General features: G+C 36.2%; 1 protein-coding gene and 2 non-coding genes across 3 annotated transcripts; all 3 read right to left on the bottom strand.

Annotated features, from left to right (window-relative positions):
* Window positions 1-1,573: 1,573 nt before the first annotated feature.
* On the bottom strand, window positions 1,574-6,379 carry LOC149015234 (putative LRR receptor-like serine/threonine-protein kinase At2g16250). Its single transcript, XM_089156504.1, has 5 exons — window positions 4,496-6,379; window positions 4,214-4,444; window positions 3,365-3,514; window positions 2,629-2,651; window positions 1,574-2,085 (listed from the first exon to the last, which is right to left on the bottom strand). The coding sequence occupies exons 1-5, from the start codon at window positions 6,127-6,129 to the stop codon at window positions 1,574-1,576; spliced, it is 2,550 nt and encodes an 849-aa protein (XP_089012630.1). The 5' UTR covers window positions 6,130-6,379.
* A 793-nt stretch (window positions 6,380-7,172) lies between these two features.
* Window positions 7,173-7,247, bottom strand: TRNAV-AAC (transfer RNA valine (anticodon AAC)). The gene has a single exon. It is a non-coding gene; the product is annotated as a tRNA-Val (tRNA).
* A 6,873-nt stretch (window positions 7,248-14,120) lies between these two features.
* On the bottom strand, window positions 14,121-14,194 carry TRNAV-AAC (transfer RNA valine (anticodon AAC)). The gene has a single exon. It is a non-coding gene; the product is annotated as a tRNA-Val (tRNA).
* Between the last annotated feature and the right edge of the window lie 4,744 nt (window positions 14,195-18,938).

Below are 18,938 nucleotides of genomic sequence, written 5' to 3'. Positions count from 1 at the left end.
ACACCTTTGGAATAAAATCCAGTTGGAAAAGGAAATCCAATTAGAGATAAGCTGCCCATGAGCATCATGGCATAGGTAAAAGGGGTAAGTATATATTAATCATAAAATTTTTAGATTTTTTGGTGTTTAAATTATAAAATATTTTTAATAATATTAATTTTGACAAATAAGAAATACAATATGTATTTCCAAAAAACGATATATAAGTATGTTTTTAATGATATTGAGGAGATATAACATGCTCTATCTCTGGCATTAGTAACCCTCATTCACTGAGTTTTGCATATATCTCATCTCTGAGGAGAAATTTGTTATAATACATGAGATTCATATTTTTGGTACTATTCTCTAACTGAAGTAGCATATTTCGTCTCAAAATCCACTTTAAAATAACCATTGATCCCATAGGGTCCTTAACATATCCAAAAATAATCTTATAGTTACATATAAAAGAAGGATCAAACTATTATACAGCTTGCTTTTTCAAATTTCTTTGCTCCCAAGAGGAAGTAGAGCAAATGGAAGTAAAATTTGTTAAAAAAAAAAAAAAAAAAAAAAATTACATTGTTTAATGCCATATTTAGTAGTGATCTGTTAAATGTTATTTATTTGTTAAAACCAAAGGAAAAAATGGATGGAAAGTAAAGTAAAACTTGATGATCAAATGATTATGAGAGTGTTTAGTTTAAATATAAAATGATGGAACTATAAAAAAAGTAAGGAAAAAAATATTTTCCAAAATAGCACAATAAAATGTAAATGATGAAAACTAAGAGATCTCAACTGATACTTAGAAAATTCAATTCGGTGAGACCAAGCTCAACTGCTGCTCAAGTTTCTCACATTTTTTGTGTTGTTGGCTTTGTTGCATTCACCTCAACCTTAATTGTTCACCAAATAGAAAAATTTTAGGGAACCAAGAAGGAAAATGCGAGTGTAGATCATTACAGAATAGAGACACACAACAATTCACTTTTTGTTCATTAGCTATAGCTGAGCCAGAGTAATGCATCACTTGAACATGTTACTGCAACAAAATTTTCTTGTGGAAGAATTAAACAACATTTAAAACATTATTTTTTGAACAGATCTTCATTTGGGGATGAACCTTCCACTTAAATACAAGTCCTATACTCCCAATACAAAGAAAAGAGAAAAGTTTTGAAAGATCAATTACAAGATAAAAAAATGCTACTTGTATTCACAAATATTAATCTTGTCAACATACAAATCTCCTAGATGCATCTATCTTTTCCCCGTGTGCTATTATATTTACACATCCAATGCCATTGCCCTTGAAATCAATATACCTCTATTCTTTGTGTAACAACTGTCTTGGATGCTGCTCATAGGGGTTTTTACAATCGCAGGAGCACTGAACAAAGAATCAGAAAATCCATTTGTGTTGGTCTGCCTCTAGTCTCTCTACATCCCAAACGTCATTTGGTTTAGAGAAGATCTCCTTGGAGAATTTCCTATGTGGGGATGAGAGATCATACCCACTACATTACGCACTTTCATCAAAACCAGTTTTCTCCAATTTTCTTCAAACGTTGCCTCCCTCTCTGTTGCCTCATGGACCAATTGTGATGTCCAATGACCTGTGACGCCAAGATGCATTTGGACCAGTTGTGTTGTCCAATGAGCTGTCCGATGAGCTGTGACGCCAAGATCCACTTGAACTAATTGTGCTGTCCAATGAGTTGTCCGATAAGCTGTGACGCCAAGAGCCCCTAGATGAAATTCTCCTAAATGGTCCAGATCTTGTCACCACTGCCAATGATCTTTCCAATCCCTTTAGAATGTACTTCATATTTGGGCGCTTTGATGGCATAGGATCAAGGCATAACCTTGCCAGGAATGCCATTGCCAATACCTCCTCCTGTAGGCCATCATCACATATGGAGAGAGATTTATCCATAATTTTTGTCAAGGTACCCGTACAAGGTAAATCTGTATTTGATAGTGTTTCCTTTAGCCGCTTATCATCATTAGAGGCACTAATCCCCAGCTCCCCTGTTATCAGCTCAAGTAAGAGCTTCCCAAAACAATAGACATCATAAGCCGTAGTTGCAGGTTTTGAACCTGAATTTCAAAGTAAAGGTAGGAAAAAGTGTAAGCAAGTGAAAACTAATACATATAGAAGTTCTTGGCCAAATGCTGAATATTAGAAATCAAATAGGAGTTTTTAAAATACAGCTACATGAACAAAATTCCGTGTCCTATGTTATATCATCAAAATATCCCACTCATGAAGGAAATTGTAATCAATATCACATACCTAGGCAACCCCCCAAACAAGGTAAATGCATTATGGTGCATATTTTGCACCTTTCTCCACCAATTTATTCCTTTCAATTTTTGCCATTTAAAAAAATTTGTATTGTTCAAGTACCTTTTCGGTTGTTCAGCTTCCTTATAAATGGACAATCAAGGATATTATATAGAGCATGAAATTGGTTCGATATCAAAAAATGAAATTTTAAAGGAAGTGGGCCAAACAAACATAAAATAGTGAAAAAACAAAGGCATGCTTTTCTAGATGAGGCAATAAGCATCATCTAAAAAAAAAAAAGGCAGTTTATAAAATAAATATTAGGAGATGATTGTAGAAGTAAAAATACTTACCAGAAGGGCCTTCTTCAGAGTTCCTGTTGCATATCATGGAAACAAAATATCATAAGATGGGTCACAAGAAAAATAAATAAATCAAAGATAAACATATATCAAATCAAGCATCAAGAAAAACATATAATTACAAGAAATTAATACCATTTCAGTGCCTGTAGCACACAACAAAACACTACTTCTAATGTTGCATTCCACTTCCTGGAGAACATTCTATATACTACTTACTATCATCATATGCTCATTATATAATAAAACCCTGAGTAATCCATCAAGCCCAAGACCTGGTTTGGTGTGTAGTCTAACAATTGGTTCATGGTTTTCTCAACAAGTGATTATATACCAACATAAAATAAAATATTTTGATAGCATTTCCCATTCCACTCCATATGCCTTTCTTTTTCTTTGCTTTGGATATCTTTGAAGGAACATAAGATCAAAATGGGAATTAAGGACAAATTGAGGAAATCCATGTCATCTCTCTTCTCCCTCTCTTATGCAAACCACAAATCAATGGACCAAAAACTTGGGGTTGACCAATTGTTCTCATTCATCCTGGTCCAATCAGTCAACCGTTACTGCATCGAGTTGAAAAATGATCATCCATATGCTGCCCATAGGGTCAGAATATGAGAGAAAAACTAATATGGATCCATTAATTGCTTATCATACAAGTACTAAGGGTAAGAAAGAATCTTTACAAGCACAGTTTAACATATATATAGGGCACAAAAACATAGATAAAAATAAATTATTTATTATTGCAGTTTTAGCAAACCTGGTATCGTTGGGATAAGTGTCCTCTTCTTGAGGGCAAATCTCGCTCAAGCTTCCAAGGTGCGCATTTAAGTTTTCATCAAGAAGTATACTGCTGGCTTGAACATTCCTTCAATAACCAAATAAGACATTTCAGCACTAGCATAGAAGTAGGATTTTTTTCTTTTTGCAAAAAAAAATTAAAAATATATATATATATATATATATATATATATATATATATTAAAATAAATCATTTGAGCCAAATCAATGCATAGCCTTAGCCACAATTTTGGCATAGCTCATTAGTCATAACAACTTAACAACCTTGGTTGTACTCTCAGCAATGATAAAAATTTAAAGTCACCTAAAGCGACAAGATAACACAAGATAACCTTACTAAGAAATAATAAGCAGCTTCAGTAATAATACAAACCGGATTCCGCCACAAACTTAAGTGACCAAGGACTTCAACATGCAAACACAAAATAAATTGCAAAAATATAAAGAACACTAAAAGTTTGTGCAAATAAACAAACATGTCTTGGGCTAGGAACTAGGTCAATGAATCACAAGAGCCGATCCAGCTTCACTATGACTATGTAATTGTGGTCATGATATGGACTCAATTCCAAATATGCATGTGAAGTTTGCTTAGATAATTTGAATGTATAAAAATTTACTAAATCAATGTCATTGTCTAATTAAAAGAATACAATACAACAGAGCATAACCTCAGACATCTAGCAGATTGCAAGAAAGATTGTTCCAATGTATAAATTATCACTAGACAGATAACAAAATCACGCAAAAGAAAGTCTCGGCATACCTGTGAACAAGAGGGGGATTAAATTCATGATGTAGATAATATAGAGACTCAGCAACTCCAGTCGCAATTCTATGCCTCGTTATCCAATCTCGAGATGGTAAAGTGTCAGTATCTCTAATGGGATTCTTGTGCAAAGAATTAGACAAGTCTTTGTTCGACATGTACTTGTAAACCAAGAACTTCTCATTCTTCAGATCCAAACAATGACCCAAAAGAGGCACCCACCTTGGAAAAGGTGGGGATGGCCTAAGTGGCAAAGGAGATGGCTCAAGTGGCTGAGCCTGAAGAAGCTTGCTAAAGAAATCCAACTCCCTTTTGTATGATTCATCCTTGGTTCTCTTGACAACTACTCGAATGCCACCTTCCAATACGCCTTGGAAGAGATCCCCTGAGTGGCCATTTTTAATTAAGTTTGAATCATTAAAATAATTAGTGGTCTTGAGAAGCTGTTCATATGTATATGAAGTAGTGGACTGGAGATTACTATAGGTTCCATGAAAACTTTGGCTACTTCCAGCAGTTACATGCCTTATCTCAACCCTTGCTTCATCTGAAACACTGATGCATTTTCTGTATGCAATCAATGATAGAAACAACACCAAAAGCACAAATGCAAAAACAAATGCTGCTATAAATATATTTCCCTTGTTTGAGGTTCCAAAATTCAGGCCTCTTTTTGCATAGAAAGATGAGCAATCTTTCAAACTCTTCTGATTTGGTTCATTCTGCAGGCAGTTGTTGATGAGAGAAGTATTGTTTAATGCATCAACTTGAACACTACCTTCAAAGTAATTATTAGACAAGTCAATAGAACTAAATCTTCCAACTATGGAAATCAAATTTCCAAAAAACTGATTGTTGGATGCATTGAATACTGGAAGGGTGACGGCTGCATTTGAAATACGGTTGGGAAGAACACCCGTTAAGTTATTGTAGGAAACATCAAGAAATTGCAATCCAGGCAATAACCATAATGAATTTGGAACTATATCAGAAAATTTGTTGTGACTCAGCACCACAAACTGCAATCGTGTGAAATTGGAAAACAGTCCATTTTGCAGCGATCCTTCCAAGAAATTATTTCCAAGTAACATCTTCTGCAAACTCCTCATCCCTCTCAAATCCAGAGACAACCTTCCAGACAAGGAATTCGAGCTAAGGTCAAGGTGAAATAGGCAAGAAAGACCTCCCAGCTGGGCGGGAATACCTGCAGAGAGGTGATTGCTGGACAAATTTAAAAATCTAAGGCGATATAGTGTTCCAAGTTCATGTGGAATGGGACCTGACAAGGAATTTGAAGATAGGTCAACCTGTATGAGATTGGTGAGATTGGGAAAAAATGAAGGGATGGATCCATTGAGCTTATTATGTGAGAGATCAATCACAGAGAGATTCCTTAATTGACCTAGCGAAGATGGGATAATGCCAGTAAGGTTATTATTAGAGAGATAAAGAGATTCTAGGGTTTCTATATTTCCTAGAGAAGAAGGAATAGTACCAGTAACGGAACAAGATCGGAGATCAAGCACTTGCAGACGATGGAGACGTTCGCCGAACCAGTTTGGAATGGAACCTGGAAGCAAGAAACCTGAGGCGTTAAAGGAAACCAACATAGTAAGATTGGCAAGTGAATCTACAGAAAACTGTGGATTCATAAGGCCATTGTGAGTACGCATCAACCCTGATAAATTTAATCCAATGACGTTCCCATTCTGGCATTTTACACCTTTCCAACCCAAGCAGTGATCAACTTTCCTTGGCCAGTCTTCGGCTCTTATCCCCAGCGAACAGCGGAGTTGAAGTAAAGCAGCTTTCTCTCTGCTATTCCCCGAAGGATCCACTTCTCCCAAAACAGAACAAAACAGTAATAAAATGAACAAAGCAGACCTCACGTTAGTACCCCTGGAATCCTCCATGTCTAAGAATGAAGATAATGTTATGCAGCCAACAATAACGACGACGGTAACGATAATCTCTGAATTCTCAACTTATTCAATCGCTTCTCATTACTAAGCTTCTGTTATAGAACTTAATGGAATTCATTCAGCAATTTGTACTCCTCTACTTCTCTGGGTTCCTCTATTTCCGCTTCTCTTGAACTGGCGCGAGTTAGTTCGAAATTCCATCGATGGGTCTTAGGAAAACCGCAACCGACGGCATTACCTAGATTTCCGAACTGTCTCCATGATAATCCCCGCCGCTATTGTCTCTCTAAATCTACTGTTCATTCGTAGAAATTTTACTTAGTTCTAGTCCTCCATTATTATCGTTCCTTAAATCTATAAAAGATTAAAAGATAGCATTACAGAATCATAAGCATTAGATTTTTGTCATAGCTAATGATGAACAAGTCAATCTGCATCTCTGAGTTCAGCTAAAATATCCAGTCAATTTCTAATTCAGCTCTCCTGAATTTGCCATTGACACTTGACTAGTCTTCATACCGTTATAATAACCTTTTGGTTGGCGTGAAATCTTTCAACGTATGCCCAAAATATAGACACATGGCAAAAATTTAATCCAACGAGCCGAAATCAAAATAAAAAAACCTCAGCAGCATATGTAATATCCTAATTTTTCGAGCATGAAATTTAATCCAACGATCGAAAATCAAAGTAAAAAAATCCTCAGTAGCATATATAATATCCTAATTTTCCTATATATAAGTCAAATCAGCCCGGGCAAAACAAATTTGGCTGCCGGCGGCCCAGGACAAACAAAACACACAACAATCACTTCACGGTTTTCTTTCTTGGCCAGCGTGTTCCCAGCACCCGGATTTGGTGGCGGTTTCGTCCTTCTCTTCCCCCCCTTCTTTTTGTTTCCCTCTCGTCTCCAATTTTCCTATATATAAGTCAAATCAGCCGGCATCTGTTAAGAGAAACAAAAATAGTGTTAGATTTAAATTCATAAAAATTCATCAAATAATTCAAAATCAATCTTCAAATTAACGAGTTTTTGGCTTCGCCCGGGTTCGAACCGGAGACCTTCAGTGTGTTAGACTGACGTGATAACCAAACTACACCACGAAACCGTTGATATCTAATGTTCCTGAAACATTGTTATTTTTGGTAGTCAATCGTGGCCTACACATAGCAAACAACCAGCTTTGCATTTTTAAGTTCAAAATTAAATGATGAATTTGGGGGGAGGGTATTGATTTGTAATTAAACTTAAATACTTCACCACCCTTGAATCTGGAATTTTTTTTTTTTTTTTGTCATGTACAGAGTCTAAGAAATCTTCAGGGTTTCTACCTCAACAACAATCAGAGGCTGGTGCTTTACCCACCAATCCAAATCAAAATGTAAATGGAATGGGAAATTTCTTAAACTAGCTTCTTGATGAATCAACGGCATCAAATCATGCTCCTCTACTAGGACTCATGGGGAATCTAATGTGAAGCAAAAGGGTCTTGACTAGACTTTTGTTGTCTCCCCTACTGAACAACAACACTTGCAGGGCATTATGCAAATGAAGCGGGAAGAGATGTAGATGAAGTAAATAGAAAGAAGAAAAAAGAAGGTGGAAATGCTAAACAACTATATGGTCTAAAAACGGAGACAAAGAAAAGGTTATTGAAGTAGAAGAAGAAGATAAAGAAGAAACAAACAAAGAAAAAGGAAATGAAAAAGAAACTAATATGGGAACCGAGTCACAACAACACAAATCCTCTAATGAACTAGAGAATCAAGAAATCCAAACAAGGGGGGCCACTCTCAAGAAATTTCTTAAAAAGTTTGAAAGAAACGGAGGAATCTTCAACAATTATGTTAATGCGCAAACTGTGAACTTTTATTGTTCATGTGTTCAAGGGACTTCTCAAGTCACCAACACCCGAATGAATCTTGGAGATAAACTGCCCCCACAAGGTCATCAAGAGGGGGAGGGAAGGGTTCTCTGCCCAAATGATTCACTCAATATAAAGCGTAGAAGAATCTCTAAAACCATACCTGCACCTGATCCTATTGAAACCCTAAATCTCAATCTGGACTTGCTCTAGCCTCTTGTCCTCAACCTTGGGAAACCTTCTAGCATTACAGGATTGGCATAGAGGCAAGGTTCAACAATTGCATCTTGCAAAACAATCTGATGCAGTTAATGATGAATGCCAATCAACCAATGCTGACACCACAAGCTCATAATGAAAACCAAAAACAAGACACTTACGCCCCAGTTTTTCCTTATCGTCTCTATAGTGATTTCTTTGACAGCTATATTGTTCACTTATGTGTGTTTTTATTATCTTGTTCAGTTGGTTCAACAATATTTAGTTTATTCATTGGAACTGATGTCATGCATAAAATGATGTGACCGTAACCCTTGAGTTTTATTTGTTGTCTTAGTTGATTTTTATCTATATCTTCACCCTAGTATGTTCCTTGCTGTTTACCTATTGCTAATTGTGCCTCTCTTTTTTTTCTTCTCTTACTTGTTTTTTCTAGTATTTGTGTGATTTGCTTCTATTGGCTTGAGAAGGAAAGGACTATTGGCTCATTGGCATCTCTATGTGAAACTATATTTTGTTTTCAATATGAGAATCCTATTTTGGAATGTTAAAGGCATTAATCGAAAAGTCACATCTCAGTGCTTATCAAAGACCATTAAACAACAAAATTTAGATATGCTCTTTTTGTGTAACAAAATGTCAAAAGAATAAGTATTTTAGGAACCTTGCACCTGTAGCTTCCTCTAACAGCTACGGGAAGAGGGGCCTTAAAGGAGGATTGTGCATACTAAAAAAATCCTAACTTTTAAGTTTCTACTATTCACACCCACAAATCCTATATTGTTGTCTTTCTATCCTCTAGAAATGTCAAGTGGATAATCATTTTCCTCTATGCCCCTCTCACTTGTTCTAAAAGAAAAGTTTTTTGAGAGCATCTTCACCTCTTCATGCAGACTCTCCTTTACCCTTTTGTCTTAGTAGGAGATTTCAATGAAGTTCTAAAATTGGATGACAAATTGGGAGGCCCTTATAAAGCAACCCATCCCTCCCTCTCCTTTCTCAAATCATCTCCAGTTTTTCTCTCCAACAATTTTCGGGTTCAAGAAATCCTTTTACATGGTCGAATATGCAACAACCACTGCATCTGGTAAAAGAAAAGATAGACCATGTTTTTGCTTGCCCATCTTGGATTTCTCTCTATCCCAATGCATCCCTAAAGATCCTACTTATGATTGGCTCATATCAAAATCCACTTCTCCTTTATTCTGACCAACTCTCCTCACTGGTAGGAAACTGTTTCACTTTTAAAGTGCCTGGTATCAACACCCTAATTTTTTAAATACTATCAATCATGCTTGAGCAAATAATGATGACCAGGATCTCCACATCAAATTGGCAAATCTCTCTAGATTTCTTCAGAATAGGAGCAAGTCTGTATTTGGGAATATTGACAATCTCTTCTATCTAACATCCTGTGAAATTGATGCTCTACAAGCTAGCAATCATCCAAACTCGGAGTTAATTCTTCAAAAAATCCGTACCATCCAATGGGCTCTGCAGGCTGAGGGCAATTCTATTTTAAAAAATCCAAAGAAAAATTCATTTTTGATGGGGATATAAATACCAAGTACTATCACCTAGCGTCAAAAACTCATTGTCATAAAAGAAATTTTGAAACCATGCAGCATATGGTATAATCTTAAAGGGTACTCTGAAAATTGACAACCTTTTCCGATGTCATGAAAGTCCCTTTTACTTCCTCAAACCCCTTAGACCTTGATTTTGTTGAAGGATTTTCCCTCCTTGATCAAAACCTAATTCTAGCCTACCTTCCCTTAAAGAAATTAATTAAAGAAGCCATTTTCTCTACGGGTCTTCACAAAGCACCTAGTTTTGATGGGTTTAATACCTTCTCTTATTAAAAAAATTGGGACATGATCAACAATGAACTCCTTTCTTTTGTTAATAATTTCTTTCCCAACTTCACTTTACCCTTTGAGACAAATCATACTTTGCTATGTTTTATCCCAAAAATTGAAAACCCAAAAATGGTTTAAGAGTTCAAATCAATTAGTCTTTGCAATGTTAACTACAAAATTTTAGCAAAAAATCTTTCTAGAAGGCTCAAACTTTGCATTCTAAACCTTATTTCACCTTGTCAAGGTGCTTTTGTCCATAATAGGCAAATTACAGACAATATAATGATTGATCACGAGATATTCCACTTTTATGAGCAAAATCAGGGCAAAAACTAGATATGTACAAGGTTTATGATCGGGTTGAATGAAGAGTTTTAACCAAATTGTTCTAGCTGTGGGAGTTTGATAACCCTTGATGTGTTAGCCTTACAAATTGCTATTGAACTTTGCTTTGACATTGCACTGCAATAGATTAACTTTGAAAAGAGTGGTGTTTTCTTTTCTAGAAATGTGGACCATGCAAAGAAATGAACAATTTTGCTAGTGCTAGGAATTAAGAAAATGAAGAAGGTGATGTTCACTGGCTTTTACTGCTTGATTTGTTATGAATAGGTTGTAATAGAGATTTTTCCTTTTCAATAATATCCTTTATTTCCAAAAAAAAAAAAAAAACTCTCTGTTATGATCATGAACAGCATTAGATAATTCGATTTTAGGATCTGAATTAATTTCTTTTTGATTGGTCGTATACCTCTATGTTCGTCTATGAAAACCTTAAAGGCACAGACTTAAGCGGCTGCTCAAATTAAAATGGCAGGATTCATGATTGGAGTTGATGAATTCCAATTTCAAATGGGCTTATTCAAATCAAATTTTAATATTATTGACTTTTCAACAGCAACAGACATTTACCATATTATTGACTTTTCAAAATCCTATTCTATATATGATATTAATCATTAAAAAAAATGATATTCCCGTGCATATATATGCACTTGACAGTTGACACCTTCAAACAAATAAATTGTTGATATACCATTTGAAACAGTTAATTTATGTGAGAATCCGTTCCTATATTCGCATTGTGAAGAACTAAAGACTAATAATAACTTCAGAATTTTCTCTTCTCGCACCAATTGATTTAATCTGAGATTACAAGCCATGCACTCAACACAAACAACAACCGCTACTCGCAATCACGGAACTTAATTTCCCTGAAATTCGATGGTTTCGCCCCTTGGCGAAACGATACCAGGGGGCGAAACAATATGATATTAATGTCGCCGGAAAATCATCAGCGAACATAGTCGGAAATCGACTTGTCGATTTTTCCGGCGATTCAGCGAAAATCGCCCGGAGATACTTTACTTGCTTTGAAGAACTTGGCCTCCTGTGCAACCTGTAACGTGAATCACTTAATACGGTAATGAATTGTCTTCAAGATCCCCAAAAAATATTAGCAAGAGATATGAAATCAAAAGGGTTCCCTGTGTCAAACTTACTGTTGCATAGGTAGCTCTTTTATCAGTAAGAGTAAGCAGCTGATTTCCGTTGATAGCACTGTTTTCAGCAATGCTTTTTAGGAACTGAAAGATCATGCTGAGATAACTACTCTTGAATTTCTCCTCCATCATGATGCCATTGAAATAATTTTTATCAAAAATTTCTTCAGGAATACATGAAGTAATTACGTATGTCACGGTTTTATAGAAACTAAGATTGGGAACCAAAGAAACTTTGAAGTTACGATTTTCCGGCGAAAAAATCGTCGGATCGTGGAAGGAGAAGAAGAAGAGAGAAAAAAAAAAGGAAAAAGAAAGAAACAAAATAGTAGTACTGAAGCAACCACTGAATCTTGTAGCACCATTGAATCTCTCCGATTTGCTTGCAGGGAATAGCAGATTTGCAAGAATCACGCTTTCAGCCTAGCGAAATCTCCGGTTTGGGAATCTCAACGTTCCTTGCTGGCAATCACTCTCCACCAATATTTCTATAATTAATTATTCTAAACTTAAAAAAATAAATTATTGCATTTACAATAATTACATTCCCTCGCTTATCATTGATCACCCAATCATCATCATCTTCCTTATTTACCTGAAATTGGACGATACAAGATAAGCTAAACAAAAATCAATCCAAACCTTAAATTTATTGCCTGAGATCAAAATGAAAATGAAATTGTCTTTAGTGAGTCTATAACGGTCCACCGCATTTGGGTTGTAGAAATAATTCCCTTTCCGGCTTTATGCCGGCGGTGCTGGCCGGCGCTTTGGGTTGTAGAATAATTCCCTTTCCGGACCTTTTTTGCGGTCTTGGTCTTGTGGTCTTCCCGGCTTTGGGTTGTGTAATTCCCTTCCTTTATTAAACAAATGAAAATGAATTGTCTTTGTGGTCCGCCTGGGGGTTCCTTTCCAGAGCTGAGTGGGAATACCTGCAGAGAGGTGATTTTAAAAATCTAAGGCGAGATAGTGTTCCAAGGTCATGTGGAATGGGACCTGACAAGAAATTTGAAGATAGGTCAACCTGTATGGATTGGTGCGATTGTAAAAAAATGAAGGGATGGATCCATTGAGCATATTATGTGAGATTCGTTAATTGACCTAGCGAAGGTGGGATAATGCTAGTAAGGCTATTATTAGAGAGATAAAGAGAATTTAGGGTTTTTATATTTCCTAGAGAAGAAGGAATATTAGTACCAGCAACGGAACAAGATCGGAGATCAAGCACTTGCAGACGATGGAGACGTTTGCCGAACCAGTTTGGAATGGAACCTGGAAGCAAGAAACCTGAGGCGTTAAAGGAAACCAACATAGTAAGATTGGCAAGTGAATCTAAAGAGAACTGTGGATTCATAAGGCCATTGTGAGTACGCCTCAACCCTGATAAATTTAATCCAATGTCGACGTTCCCATTCTGGCATTGCACACCTTTCCAACCCAAGCAGGGATCAACTTTCCTTGGACAGTCTTGGGCTCTTATCCCCAGCGAAGAGCAGAGTTGAAGTAAAGCAGCTTTCTCTCTGCTATTCTCAGAAGGCTCCATTTCTCCCAAAACAGAACAAAACAGTAAAATGAACAAAGCAAACCTCAAGGTAGTACCCCAGGAATCCTCCATATGTCTAAGAATGAAGATAATGTTATGCAGCCAACAACAACGACGTCGGTAACGATAATCTCTGAATTCTCAACTTATTCAATCGCTTTCCATTACTAAGCTTCTGTTATAGAACTTAATGGGATTCATTCTGCAATTTCTACTCCTCTACTTCTCTGGGTTCCTCTATTTCCGCTTCTCTTTGAAGCTGTCTTCTTCCACGACACGTGTAAATTTGGCTCGAGTTAGTTCGAAATTCGATCAATGGGTCTTAGGGAAAACCGCAACCGACGGCATTACCTAGATTTCCGAACCGTCTCCACGATAATCCCCCGCCGCTATTATCTCTCTAAATTTACTGTTGTTCTCGCAGAAATTTTACTTAGTTCTAGTCCTCCATTATTATCGTTCCTTAAATCTATAAAATCTATAAAAGATTAAAAGATAGTATCACAGATTGATATGCATTCCTAAATTTGCTGAGATTTTTGTCACAGCTAATGATGAACAGGTCAATCTGCATCTATGAGTTCAGTTAAAATATCCAATCAATTTCTAATTCAGCTCTCCTGAATTTGCCATTGACACTTGACTGGTCTTCATACCGTTTCAATCCTTATTTCAAAATAATAACCTTTTGGTTCGCGCAAAATCTTTCAACGTATACCCAAAATATAGACATAGACACATGGCAAAAATTTAATCCAACTATTGAAAATCAAAATAAAAAAACCTCAGCAGCATATGTAATATCCTAATTTTCCTAACAGAAATTTAATCCAACGATCAAAAATCAAAGTAAAAAAATCCTCAGCAGCATATACATATATAATATCCTAATTCGTCCATGGTGGGAAGATCTTGGGTTCGCACCCTCCGGCAACATTTCCTTTCCAGTATTAAAAAAGCACCAGTAAAAAAGGAAAAAAAAAATTCAATGACATGGCTTCGCCCGAGTTCGAACCGGAGACCTTCAGTGTGTTAGACTGACGTGATAACCAACTACACCACGAAACCGTTGATATATAATGTTCCTGAAACATTATATTTTTTTGGTAGTCAATCGTGGCCTACACATACCAAACAACCAGCTTTGCATTTTTAAGTTCAAAATTAAATGATGAATTTTGGGGGAGGGTATTGATTTGTAATTAAACTTAAATACTTCACCACCCTTGAATCTGGAAAATTTTTTTTGGTCATGTACAAAGTCTAAGAAATCTTCAGGGTTTCTACCTAAACAACAATCGGAGGCTGATGCTTTACCCACCAATCCAAATCAAAATGTAAATGGAATAGGAGATTTCTTAAACTAGCTTCTTGATGAATCAACAGGCATCAAATCATGCTCCTCTACTAGGACTAATGGGGAATCTTATATGAAGCAAAAGGGTCTAGACCAGACCTTTGTTGTCTTCCCTACTAAAACACTTGCAGGGCATTATGCAAATGAAACAAGGAAGAGATGTAGACGAAGAAAATAGAAAGAAGAAAAAAGAAGGTGGAAAGGCTAAACAACTATATGGTCCAAAAAAGGATACAAAGAAAAGGTTGTTGAAGTAGAAGAAGAAGAAGATAAAGAAGAAACAAACAAAGAAAAAGGAAATGAAAAATAAACTGATATGGGAACCAAGTCACAATAGCACAAATCGTCTGATGAACTGGAGAATCAAGAAACCCAAACAAGGGGGGCCACTCTCAAGAAATTTCTTGAAAAGTTTGAAAGAAATGGTAGAATCTTCAACAATTCTGTTAATGCGCAAACTATGAACTTTTATTGTTCATGTGTTCAAGGGACTTCTCAAGTAACCAACACGGCAACACTCGAATGAATCTTGGAGATAAATTGCCCTACAAGGTCATCAAGTGGGGGGGTTATCTCTTCTGCCCAAATGATTCACTCAGTGTACATGAAGTCCAGAAGAATCTACGACGGACCATGCACCTGATACCGTTGAAACCCTAAACTCTGCTCTAGCCTCTTGTCCTCAACCTTGGGAAACCTTCTAGCACTCGATTGGCATAGAGGAAGGTTCAACAATTGCATCTTGCAAACAATCTGATGCGTTAATGATGTGCATCACCAATGTTGCACCCGCTCGGATGATCGACAGCCTCGCCCCCTCCCCCCCCCAGTCTTTCCTTTCGTCTCTTTGTGATTTCTTTGCAGCTATATTATTCACTTTATGTGTGTTTTTATTATCTTGTTATGTTGGTTCACCAATATTTAATTTATTCATTGAAACTGATGTCATGCATAAAATGATGTGACCATAACCCTTGAGTTTTATTTGTTGTCTTAGTTTATTTCTATCTATATCTTCACCCTAGTACATTCCCTGTTGTTTCCCTATTGCTAATTGTGCCTTTTTTTTTCTTCTCTTACTTGTTTTTTCTAGTCTTTGTGTGATCTGCTTCTATTGGCTTGAGGAGAAAAGGATATACTAATTCGTTAGCATATTTGTGTGAAACTATATTATTTTTTCAATATGAGAATCCTATCTTGGATGTTGGCATTATGGAAGTCACTCTCAGTGCTTATCGGCCATTAACACATTTAGATATGCTCTTTTTGTGTGCATGTCAAAGAAGAGTATTTTAGGAACCTTGCACTCGTAGCTTCCTCTAACAGCTATAGGGAGAGGGGTCTTAAAGGAGGATTGTGCATACTCAAAAATCCTAACTTTGAAGTTTCTACTATTCACACCCACAAATCCTACGTTGTTGTCCTTCTATCCCCTAGAAATGTCAAGTGGGTAATCATTTTCCTCTATGCCCCTCCCACTTATTCTGAAAGAAAAGTTTTTTTAGATCATCTTCACCTCTTCATGTAGACTCTCCTTTACCCTTTTGGCTTAATAAGGAATTTGAATGAAGTTCTAAAACCATATGACAAATTGGGAGGCCCTTACAAAGCATCCCATCCCTTCCTCTCCTTTCTCAAATCATCCCTAGTTTTTCTCACCAACAACTTTTGGGTTCAAGAAATCCTTTTCCATGGTCGAATATGCAACAAACACCACATCTAGTAAAAGAAAAGATAGACCATGTTTTTGCCTGCCCATCTTGGATTTCTCTCTATCCCAATGCATCCCTAAAGATCCTACTTATGATTGGCTCATATCACAATCCACTTCTCCTGTATTCTGAACCAACTCTCCTCACTGGTAGGAAATTATTTTACTTTTAAAATGCCTGGTATCAACACCCTGATTTTTTAAATACTATCAAGCTTGCTTGGGCTAATAATGATGACCAGGATCTCTACATAAAGTTGGCAAATCTCTATAGATTTCTTCATAATTGGGGCTGATCTATTTGGGAATATTGACAATCTCTTCCATCTAACATCTTATGAAATTGATGCTCTTCAAGCTAGCAATCATCCAAACTCGGAGTTAATTCTTCAAAAAATCCATACCATCCAATGGGCTATGCAGGCTGATGGCAGTTCTAGTTTAAAAAATCCAAAGAAAAAATCATCTTTGATGGGGATTTACCAAGTACTATCAAGAAGCGTCAAAAACTCATTGTCATAAAAGAAAAATTGAAACCCTGCAGCATATGGTATAATTTTAAAGGGTACTTTGGAAATTGCAACAACTTTTTCCAATTTCATGAAAGACCCTTTTACTTCCTCTTTTTTTTTTTTTTGGTAGATCCTTTTACTTCCTCAAACCCCTTAAACCTTGGATCGTGACATCAAATGTCTTGACTCGTCTAATCATTGCGGTACTCACCAACGTTAATGTGTGCAGGTTTATCTAATGAACTAGATGGAGAGAAATGGAGCATAGGACTTTGTTGGAATGGAGCCATTCAAGAAGTTAGCACAAGCCATAGGGATAGCACTAGCAGGACATCTCTCGAGGGAATTACTAAAGTCCAATTCGACAACGATAAAAATAGCCCAACTCAAGCAAGTACAATTAAAATACATATGGTGTAGTGAAGCAATAACAACATATCTACTTAGCACTATTATCTATTTTGGCACATATTCTACCCATCACATCCAAGTTAGAAGAATCTAAATTTAAGATATGATATTATAAAAAACTGGCTACTTAGTACTAACAGACAAACATGTAGGATTTCCTTATCCAAAGGCTATGCCTCATGGTGGATGTAATTGGACCTTTGAATCCTAATATAAGCTCTCTCCTTTCTCATAAAAAAAATCAAAGTTAAAATTTACAAGCTACGAATATCTCAATAATGAGAAAATACTATTTAGTTAAATTACAACAAAGTCCTCTTGCAAAGGAGTGTTAAGTTATGAACTTGGAAGGGGTACATTTACACCTTCACCATACATCAGATGACCTTCCTATCCTCGTTTGGGTGATTGTTAGGGTTATGAACTTGGGAGGTGTAAATTTGTATTCTATGGGTCACTTGCCTTACAAACATGAACTCAACATCTGCATAGTCGAAACTCTCTAATTATGACTACACATAAAACAAGTTACTCCAGTTAAAGGTGTCAATTCACATCGTATATCATTTACATAAACTGAAACTCTGTTGCCTATATCATATCACATCATACCATACTAAATAAATATGCTACAATAATGATATGACATATTTAATCCTTTGATTTTTTTTTAGGCCAAAACACTATTGATATTTGGTACAAAAATAGTAGAGATAAATTTATTCAATATTGTATCAAATACCACTCACATACCAGATTGACACCATTAGACTTCCAAATAAAGTTGGTCCATGACAACATGACGGATGGAGAAAGCCTGCTTAGCCCACCAGAGCTTCTCTCACATGCTCTTAAGACTTTTGTAAAGCCCAAATTTAAGGGAGCCAAATTCCCTTCTCTTTTTTTCTTGGGGTCCAGCTGTTAAAAAACAACGTTGCCTTTTCTTCATGGGCTGGTTTGAATAAGTGAGATAAAACACTTTCATCCAAAGAACTGGACTATTTAAGTAAATTTAAAATAAGTTTAACTATATAAATTCAAAAGATGGATATATTATTGATATTGGCAACTAATTGTGTTATTTGGGGATTTTTTTTCTCTTCTTCCCTTCTTCTTTTAACGGGTAGTTTTTATATGAAAGGGGTGGCACAACTATTTGACTTTATGGATAATTACTATTGGCCTGATGTACTTTGATTTTATTACTACTCTATCCCCGCTTCAAATTATTATTCATCTTCTTGCCATTATTTTGCCCCCCTTAGTTCCGTTGTTTGGTGTGTGCTTTTATATTTTCCAAACCCCAAATCCCTTTCTTTCTCTTTCTTTCCTTTGTCATTTGGCCCTATTCTTTGGGAAGTACTTTCGTTTCAAAAATCCCCAATAAGAGATGTTATACTCATACCGGGAGGAATCTTCACTCTTGTCCCTTTTTTCTAATGAGTTTGGGTGGACCTCGGTTTGTTTGCCCTTTCTTATTCAAATTATTTGGGTATTGCTTTCGTTTATATGGGGTGCCTTGTTTCTTTTTGAGCTTGCTTCTTTCCTTCCTCTTCCCGTTGGGGGGCGTTTCCGGTTTTTTGTGTTCTGGGCCTTTTCCTTGAATCTAATATGTTTCACCGTGATCTTATGGAGATTCGAACGCTTAATCTCATACTATAAGACGTTGCTTTTTATCTCAAGTCCCAAGGTAATTTTTATTTTCTTTCTATCTGGTATATTTCAAAACCAGAGTCTCTAATGTATTAGATATCCACCTGTTATTAACCTCATTAATTAATCTAAACTTGGATATTGCCTAGAATAAACCTAACATTTCCA

The sequence above is a fragment of the Hakea prostrata genome, chromosome 5 (assembly GCF_041222555.1).
Source record: "Hakea prostrata isolate BN-2017 chromosome 5, UWA_Hpros_2, whole genome shotgun sequence".
Taxonomy (NCBI): Eukaryota; Viridiplantae; Streptophyta; class Magnoliopsida; order Proteales; family Proteaceae; genus Hakea; species Hakea prostrata.
The sequence above is the reverse complement of the archived record's forward strand: the minus strand, read 5'-3'. Positions and strand labels throughout refer to the sequence as shown.

Coding starts and splice junctions, on each gene's coding strand:
- LOC149015234 (XM_089156504.1), bottom strand. CDS start 6,129: ATGGAGGATTCCAGGGGTACTAACGTGAGGTCTGCTTTGTTCATTTTA. Junction 4,445..4,495: donor TTCTTTAGCAAGCTTCTTCA/GGCTCAGCCACT, acceptor ATCCCCACCTTT/TCCAAGGTGGGTGCCTCTTT. Junction 3,515..4,213: donor AATCCCCCTCTTGTTCACAG/GTATGCCGAGAC, acceptor TGGTTATTGAAG/GAATGTTCAAGCCAGCAGTA.